General features: G+C 42.2%; 1 protein-coding gene across 1 annotated transcript; it reads right to left on the minus strand.

Annotated features, from left to right (window-relative positions):
- Positions 1-2,489: 2,489 nt before the first annotated feature.
- On the minus strand, positions 2,490-9,968 carry LOC117521313 (ankyrin repeat domain-containing protein 13C-like). The gene is given in 12 exon segments (XM_034182628.1): positions 2,490-2,869; positions 2,957-2,991; positions 2,993-3,062; positions 3,756-3,854; positions 3,973-4,037; positions 4,039-4,053; positions 7,189-7,350; positions 7,673-7,804; positions 8,615-8,759; positions 8,900-8,966; positions 9,130-9,175; positions 9,954-9,968. Coding segments are annotated over 12 exon segments (981 nt in total). The 3' UTR covers positions 2,490-2,739.
- Between the last annotated feature and the right edge of the window lie 105 nt (positions 9,969-10,073).

Raw genomic sequence — 10,073 nt, forward strand, 5'->3', positions numbered from 1 at the left:
TAACGAAGGATGTTCTCGGTGCGCTTTAAACACACTTCTCTGGAACACTGATACAATGGGAACTCGGCCCTTTTGTACGACAGTGGTTTCTCTTTCTTTAGCCACCAGCAGCTTCTCAATTTCATTGTCATCTTCAGATGAAGATGATGAACGCTCAGCTACACTGTCTGTGTTTGGGGCGGCAGACAGGTTTTGGATCATGTCCCAAGTGCGGCACAGGTGTAATTTCGCCATCTCAGCCTGATTATCTGTCAAAAATAGCCTATAACTAGGATCAACAAATACAGCAGCCACAAATGCATCATTTTCAAACTGTGTGCTGACGTGCTTTCATGCACTGGACCAGTCGTTTGGCAAAGGGGCTGTCAATTTTGTCGGTATCTCACACACACTTCAGTCACAGGCTGTAAAAGTCACCTGCAGTAAGCTGTTCTGATTGGATGCATTTAGTTGTAATTTTTGCAAGTTTCAGCACATTGACTAGATTTGAAATGGCCTGCCACTCGGATTCACTTAAATGCAGCTCATTAACTGTAGGCGACATGTCATCACAAAATGATCTGAGCTTGCAGAGTTGCTCCAGCATATCGTGCGTGGAATGCCAGCGCGTTGGGCAGTCAACTGTGGCCCATTCTTTTGATAACAGCCACAACGTTTGGAGTGTGCAACTTTTTAGCAACACGGCGTGCTTTACCGATGTTAGACACCCCTTTCTCTTTCAATGCATCGTCTACTGCTAACTGTAAAGTGTGTGCTGAACAACGCACACTTCGCAACACCTGCCTCTAAACAACAGAATCGATTTCAATATCAGGTTCTTTTTCCATGTCGTCAGCTTGTGTCCGCATCGTTGGTCTTCTCCTCATCGTGGCCTGTCGCTTGCAGGTCGGACAATACTTGCACTGCTTTTTTCATGTTGGCACCGTTGTCCGCAGTGATCGAGTACACCTGCTTCAGGCTGATTTTATACTCTGCCAGTACCTCCTGTACCACAGAGGATATGTAGGAGGCCGTGTGTCTTTCACACAATTCTCGAACAGCCAGCGTCTGTAACACAATGTTTTCCCCAGCTGTATATTGCACGTTAATCCCCAAAACAGAGCGATCCCTACAAGTGGCGCTGGATAAACCTGCCACTAAGCTCATCCATCAGTTTTCTCCTTTCACTGTCGGCGAGTGTTGTTACCTTCTCACGAATGTTGGCTGAATTAATTGCGAAACCATTTCCGATTGCTTGTTATAGTGGGTCTATTGTCTTTCTAAAGCCACTGTCCTCCATTAAGGAAAATGGTCTGCCGTTCACTGTGACGAGCTCCATACACGCATCTACTAGGGCCTCGGATGTAATGGGTACATCGAGCAATTTTGGCTTCTTAACAACAACTGCATCTAGAGTACTTTGACCTGTGCCGGGTCTTTTTTGTGCGGTGTCAGTAGAAGACTTGTTCAACAGGTCCGGGTGCCATCTTTGGATATGCCTCTGCAAATTCCCCCCATGGTTGCCCGCTATTTCAGCTCCACATCCCTCAACGTTGCCACTTCGACTTGTTTGTTGCTGGGTCAAAGGAAAAATGTTGTCGATTTGGGTTCTCAGTATGTCTTCCCATCTACACAAACAGAAAAAGTGCCAAAAATGAAAGATAATTCGTTTAGTGTGTTACCAAAGACGAGGCTATTCAGACCCTATGCATTGACAGGTTAATAGAGGTTGTCATTTAATGTTCGTCAGCCTCTCGTTAACGTGGACAAATTATATTGATACTGTGTTTGAAACCGATGTTTTTGAATAACGATAGACTGCAATATTTACCTTTTATTTAAGATGTGGAGACGTGATAGTAGTCCACCTTCCCGTTCTCTCCATTCAGACAGCGAACGACGTCACACAAGAAGTGAACCCCAGCAGGAGAAGAATGACTTTTTTTATTTATAGGCTACGGAAACTTTGAGGAATGAAATAAAAACCGGTATTAACCGGTTACCATTATTTTTAATAAGTGTTTCTGTTCTGGAACATAAAAAATAAAGTTTCTGGTTTCGTTTCTGTTCCATGTAAAACAGGAAAAGTTCCCGGTTTTCATTCCTTGAACTGGTTCAAAGCCCTGGTTTTGACAGATTAAAAAAATGTGGTGGCGTACAGAATGATAGTTTTCTCTCACATACAACTGCTGTTAAACCCCCCCAAAAGTCACGTAACTTATAAAATTTCAACAATCTCTCCAGCACAGATGTGGTTATTGTAAATAAATAGATGTGATTGATAAAGTGTGATAACATTTATTTGTCCTGCATAGTCTGCACAAACAGGAGCAATCTGTAAAACTTTAATAAGCTTTTAGCTATTTATATTCATTGGCACTGTATCTACATACAGCTGAAACCTTTGTTCACTTTCATATCTAAAACTAAGCCTCCCCCCCCACATACGTCACTTCCGTAAGAACGATTAGTATTTTTTCCAATAAATTTGAGGAATCAGATTGTCCTCACTACAAATTGTTCAGGTACGAAGGTGTTTGGCCGCCACCTCCAGGGTTTTGGTGCATCTGTTACCATGGTGACCTTTAAGTCACGGCGTGGCACAGTGTGTCCAGCGCCTGAACGTGATGGTGCAGACTGCATTGGTTTGCTTGGATCCGTCGGCAAAATGACAATAACTGATCGGCAGTTGGGTTTCCTTCATAAACGCGTACATGATTCCTCAGTTTTGCTACTCGGCCGTTATCCTACTGCTGCTCCTCATAGGTCAGGGAAGCGGCTGGGATCTTCCTTGTATTCCTCAGGGATGAAGAAAAAAGACTTGTCAAATTCGTCGTAGCGGAATTCCTGAAACGTGACGGTTGCTGTGATGGTGGGAAGACGGGGATGTCTGAGGACAGAAAGCAGGTCATTGTGTTTATTTACTCACTAAAATCCAGTTCACAGTGAAAACGCCAGGAGGTTGGAAGTTCGGAACTCACCGAGTTTAACTGGAAATCCAGGCGGAAGTTTTCATCTGAACAAACTCTCTGAGCTTACTGAAGTGCTTGAACGGGGCGATGATCTCCAACACATTCAGCAGCCTGGGAGAAGGAAAAGGATTCAAAGTCGGCACGTTTCCAAACATTCCACTGCTGCGTTTAGATTTCTGACTAGTGGTGCCACCAGGGACCTCAAAGCATGATGGGAATACAGGATGTCCACAGATGTTTCAGCTCACTGGTTTATTAACAGAAGACCTTGGAGAATTAGTTCACTTGCTTCATTTCCCAAAGCCTCGGAATCGACCCCGGAAAATGAAGCGAGCGAAGTATGAGCCAAATCAGTCCATCCCCTCTAGTTTGTCAGCCATAACTTACAAACAATAAATGTTATCATCTTTTAACTCCCCACTTAAAAGGGCACATAAACTGATGAGATGTTGGTTAACATTGATGGACTGGATCAATCCACAAAGCAAGTTTGTTTACGCACTACACCTGCTAAACAGCGACATCTGCTGGCTACATCGGGCTGGTCTCATCACATAATACACCAGAATTTAGGAGCAGGTATGGATTTGAAGATCAATTCTGGAAAAGCATTGTTGGTTTCATCACACAGAAGAGAATCAGAATCTTGGATAATGGTCTTAAGTCTTTGACCCATAACCTGAACTGCATTTATCTCCAAGCTGCACCACCACCCCCCCCCCCCCCCCCCACACACACACACTTTTTCCGCTGTCCCATGTGCATGAAGCTTTGCACGACGATCCAAGTCAGAGATGTACTTACGACTCAATGCCTAGCGGGAAATCCTGGCTCATGGCTACAGTGGCTTTGAAGTTCTTCTTGCTTTCTTTGCACACAAGCTGTCTTCCAAGATGAGGCGGCCTGGAGGTGCACAAACACACGTGCACACACACAGGTTGGTGGGTTTACAGACTCAGCATTTGTACAGAATTTCTTCTGATTGGCATGAATAAATTTGGCTGAGAAGAGCGCCACCTACTTTCCGTGCTCTGCAGCAATGTACTCCTCCCAGGAAATGGTGTTTGGTGCTGGAGCTGTGAGCGAACTGCCTTCTCACGGGCTGCAGACAAAAAACAGAGTCAAAGTCAGCAACATCCACAACTGGACCATTGGGTGCATTCTAAGTGTGAGTGCACTGTTTTCCTGAGGGATGATAACAAGATGAGCAGCAGTAAAGCTGGTGCCAAGCAGGGACAAAAACTTTCTCCCAGTGAACTCTGGTGATCCTCAGAGATGTGTTTCTTGTTCCTATGCTGTTCACTGCTAGCATGGACTGCGTGTTATGTCAGGTTGTGGAAGCTGTGTGAGGAACTGGGTTTGATTTCTCTGGATCAAGACTAAAATGAAGGGTTTTAGTCGCTGGGTTTCCAATACAGATTTGTGCTAAAGTTAAGCGACATTTGAAAAATTGATTTCAAACACAACAGGAAAATGACAACATTTCCACCGGGTGATGGGTTTTGTCCAATCACAATAACACTCATTCCAGTAGTCATGGCAACAGAAGTCTGGCTAAATATCAATCAATCAATTTTTTTTTTTATAGCGCCAAATCACAACAAACAGTTGCCCCAAGGCGCTTTATATTGTAAGGCAAGGCCATACAATAATTATGTAAAACCCCAACGGTCAAAACGACCCCCTGTGAGCAAGCACTTGGCTACAGTGGGAAGGAAAAACTCCCTTTTAACAGGAAGAAACCTCCAGCAGAACCAGGCTCAGGGAGGGGCAGTCTTCTGCTGGGACTCTTTGGGGCTGAGGGAGAGAACCAGGAAAAGACATGCTGTGGAGGGAGCAGAGATCGATCACTAATGATTAAATGCAGAGTGGTGCATACAGAGCAAAAAGAAAGAAACAGTGCATCATGGGAACCCCCCAGCAGTCTACGTCTATAGCAGCATAACTAAGGGATGGTTCAGGGTCACCTGATCCAGCCCTAACTATAAGCTTTAGCAAAAAGGAAAGTTTTAAGCCTAATCTTAAAAGTAGAGAGGGTGTCTGTCTCCCTGATCTGAATTGGGAGCTGGTTCCACAGGAGAGGAGCCTGAAAGCTGAAGGCTCTGCCTCCCATTCTACTCTTACAAACCCTAGGAACTACAAGTAAGCCTGCAGTCTGAGAGCGAAGCGCTCTATTGGGGTGATATGGTACTACGAGGTCCCTAAGATAAGATGGGACCTGATTATTCAAAACCTTATAAGTAAGAAGAAGAATTTTAAATTCTGTTCTAGAATTAACAGGAAGCCAATGAAGAGAGGCCAATATGGGTGAGATATGCTCTCTCCTTCTAGTCCCCGTTAGTACTCTAGCTGCAGCATTTTGAATTAACTGAAGGCTTTTTAGGGAACTTTTAGGACAACCTGATAATAATGAATTACAATAGTCCAGCCTAGAGGAAATAAATGCATGAATTAGTTTTTCAGCATCACTCTGAGACAAGACCTTTCTAATTTTAGAGATATTGCGTAAATGCAAAAAAGCAGCCCTACATATTTCTTTAATATGCGCTTTGAATGACATATCCTGATCAAAAATGACTCCAAGATTTCTCACAGTATTACTAGAGGTCAGGGTAATGCCATCCAGAGTAAGGATCTGGTTAGACACCATGTTTCTAAGATTTGTGGGGCCAAGTACAATAACTTCAGTTTTATCTGAGTTTAAAAGCAGGAAATTAGAGGTCATCCATGTCTTTATGTCTGTAAGACAATCCTGCAGTTTAGCTAATTGGTGTGTGTCCTCTAGCTTCATGGATAGATAAAGTTGGGTATCATCTGCGTAACAATGAAAATTTAAGCAATACCGTCTAATAATACTGCCTAAGGAAAGCATGTATAAAGTGAATAAAATTGGTCCTAGCACAGAACCTTGTGGAACTCCATAATTAACTTTAGTCTGTGAAGAAGATTCCCCATTTACATGAACAAATTGTAATCTATTAGACAAATATGATTCAAACCACCGCAGCGCAGTGCCTTTAATACCTATGGCATGCTCTAATCTCTGTAATAAAATTTTATGGTCAACAGTATCAAAAGCAGCACTGAGGTCTAACAGAACAAGCACAGAGATGAGTCCACTGTCCGAGGCCATAAGAAGATCATTTGTAACCTTCACTAATGCAAATATGGCCATATTTGTTTTGTTTTTTTCTGCAATCCATTATTGCTGTAACGTTATGTCTTGTGTTTATTGAGCTCTCCATCTCTAACGCCGTCCATGCATAATGCACCATATATTTGAATGTCATGTGATTTTCTATTTGTCACATGGCCTATAATAGCGTGACAAGGTGCTTCCATTGCAGTTTATCAAATCGCCTGAAAAACCTCATGTAAGTGTAAAAACCTTCGATACTTTGCTACAAGCACATGTTTTCATTTAGCATATTTTTAATTCGCTGCTTCAAATTGCACAATTTAAAGGCTAATGGAAACCTGGCTACTGACTTCCTGGACTCAGACAGGAAAGTGTATGTGTGCAGTAAAAGTGTTCAAATTTTAGAGACATTCATTTATCTCTGCAGTGACATTAGCGTCTCTGGGTCCTCAGCCCTTTGACAGCGGGTAACGCCTGAAAAAAGCGTACGGAGGCATGAGGTCGCTGGACAGATACTTTTGCAGGAAGATGAAGGGCCAATTCTTTTAGGTCCTGGTGCTTCCTGTCTGACTGTATGGTTGTGAGACTTGGGTGCTAAACAGTGACCCCAGGTGACCACTAGATATCTTTGGTACTTAGTTCCTTAAGCAGATCCTCGGGTGCCACTGGAATTACTTATGGAGAACCAGGAACTGTGAAAGAACACCCGTTCTGACAATTTGGCCACATGGAGTGTTTCTCTTGGAATGATCCGGCACCCAGATGTCTCAGTGTTGAGGAGCCCAAGGGCCACAGAAGGCCAAGGACACACCCACATCTCACCTGACTATGACAGAAAGATGGTTATTTTCGAGAGGTGGGGATGGACCATTTCGATGGGTGATTGCCGCCCAGGACCCAGGACTCGCTCCCAGACCTGACCTGCTGACCTGAACCTGTTTCATTCTGTTCAAAAATAAGTGCCTCAGCAGGATGCAATAAAGACAAACTAGCTGGGTGTAACTTGAGATATGACGCACGTTTACATTCTTATTTAAGTGACAAAGAATGCAGACACTTGACGACTCCTCCTGAACATTTTGGCCAATATTCTCTCACCTCAAAATTTTGGTCACTGATACTGCCTCCTTTACTCAAGCTCTCCATGATGGCTTTGTTCCTCAAGATGTCTTCTTCACTAAGGTGTTCACGCCGCTTCCTCGACTCAAGCACCAGACCGTTCACCGCATAGAAGTTGGCCAGGAAGTTCCCAACTCGCTCCTAAACGGGGGGTTTAGTGGGTTAATCTTTACTGCGGTAGGATACGGCCTGAGTGCTATAATGGTTTTTCAGAAGACTAAAAAACAAAAATATTCATTCTTTTGAAGTAAAACACTGATTGTGCTGAGCAGCCCATTGAAGAGAAACAGAATTATTGCTATTTTTAAATAAGCAAACAAATCTCATTCAGATTAACGGTTGGATGGCAGAGACATAAAACGTCCCATCTCAAGATGGTAAATATTCATAAAAAGAAAGTAAAGTGCAAACCCCGTCATCAGTCAGGTTACAACGTTATACTTCAACCTGACACGAGACTCACGGTTTTGTCCTCTCTGAAGAGCCAGCCAATCTGACTGCGAGAGAACGTGATGGACTTGGTCGATAAAGTTGCTGAGTAGACGTCACTGCTCATGAGAATGTCCACTTCTTCCTCAGTCTCCATCTCAGACTCCTTGGGACAAACACAATATCAGTCGATAGTAAACTTCATATTCAGGGTCCTTCCACACCAAATCAGTTTCATGAAATTCTGAATATACGTTGGTTTTGACACCAAAACTTCAAATCTAAAATTTCAGGTCAAGCAAATGAAGCGTGTCAGGGATAGGGGCGTTGTTTTTTGGTAAAAAATAAAATAATGGCGTGACCTCCAAATCTGTAATGGCCATAACTCCTGATTAAATTGTCCAATCTGGACAAACAAGGCATGCTTGGAAAGGGGGGGGATACATCACAGATGCTAACATGCTAATTTCAATTTGACAAAGCTCAAAAACAAAAAAAATGTATCTTCATTTTGTATGTAACTTACTGGGGTACAACATCCACTGGTCACTGGCCTGATGTATTTTGATCTGCTGTGTCAAATTCAATGTCAAAATACTGGTCCAGGAAAACATCTTCACTCCAAAATTGAGCCAAATGATAGAAATAATGGAACATTCTTTCCAAAGATACCTTGTTTGTCCCGATTGGAGAATTGGTTCAGGAGTTATGGCCATTCGAAATTTGGTGGATATGCCATTTTTCACATTTTTTTTTCTTTTACAAAAAAAAAAAAAAACCCAAACAAACAAAAAATAATGCCCCCTATCTCAGAAACCATTTATCCAGTTGAGCAAAAGTTTAAATTTGAGGTCTGTGGATCAAAACACATATACTGAATTTCATGAAAATCTGAGGTGATTTTGTGTGGAATACGACCCTTCAACACGTGCTGCCGCGAGGTGAAACACAGGTGCAGCGATGTGGCAACACTCACCTCATGATGTATTCTTTGGTACACTTTTGCTTCGTTGTCCAGAACCACAAAGGACTGGGAACGTGGCGCATCACCATTGAAGATGAAGCTGAGATCACCACGCTGACATTTCATATCACTGAAGTCTATAAGGGTAGTGTCGAGTCTGAACCAACAGGGGAGAGAAGGGCGGTGACGTCCTATTAACTCATTAAAATAGACAAATCTGGATCATTTCAAATAAATCCTCTCATAACGCCAACTTTTGGAGACCAGCTGCCTTTAATTAAGTATTTCTCATCTTACCTGATATTGATTCCCTGTTTGTAGATTTTACACGCATCTGATGGCAGCATCCGGGACAACAAAGGCACTACAGTACACAAGGCACCCCAAATAAATCCAACTGTATGATGAATTTTACAAGAAGTGAAATGCTCATTTAGCTTCAACAAAAGCCCTCACTGAGGTAACTGTTTAATCATCAAGAAACTTAAAGCAGCCAAGTAGTGATTTCAAATTAAAACCAAACTCACCCCAGCTCTGAAAATCCCAGTGAAGCTCCAGGTAAAAGTCTCCAAGCTACAGCCAAAAAAAAAAAAACGTACAAGTACTTAACAGATACACTGGAACTTCAAACCAAAATAAATAACACTCAAGATTCTCTAACAGTGGGAAACTGGAAATTCAAACATGAAGTCCAGCAAACACATGTGAATACATTCACTAACAGGCAGTTGCTAGTTTTGCAAGTTTATGTGTATGTGTGTGTTAGTACATGGTTGTGTGTGATATCTCTATCTATTATAATCTCTATATCTGTGTCTATATATCTCTGTATATATATATATATATATTATTATATATACCCTTTCGGTTACATGGGTTTATGTGGTGTTGTTTTCTTGAGTTTTTTTGTTATTGTTGAATGTGTGCGAAATAAATAAATTCATTCATTCATTCATTCATTCAATTTCAGTGAACAACCAGCTGATGTTATGCAGCTTTATTCACTGATTGGCAGTTGCCATGTGTCGTTGGTCAGTATTTACATAAAATAGACTTCAGGTTAGAGGTGGGCGATACCCGGAATTTTGGTATTGATCCGATACCGAGTAAATACAGGCCCAGTATAGCCGATACCAATAATGATACTTTTCATATTTAAGCCTCGTAGATCCAAAAGACCTCGGATAGAATTTTGCCAAACATTGTACATGAAAAAAAAAAAAACTTTATCACAATCAACATTTTTTTTAAAAAATATCACTCAACACAACTTAAAACAAAATCTCCTGAGGTAGAGGGCTGACAAACCACAATACAACAAAATTAACACACCACAACAAAATTGGCTGACGCCGCTGAGCCACATAACGGCGCAACAACAAAAGACCAGAGGGGGGAGGGTGCGCTGCTCTGTGTTGTGTGACACAGCGCAGCGCTGCTCTTACAAACAGAGAGTAGACTTTGATGAATT

Source organism: Thalassophryne amazonica, chromosome 12 (assembly GCF_902500255.1).
Source record: "Thalassophryne amazonica chromosome 12, fThaAma1.1, whole genome shotgun sequence".
NCBI lineage: Eukaryota > Metazoa > Chordata > Actinopteri > Batrachoidiformes > Batrachoididae > Thalassophryne > Thalassophryne amazonica.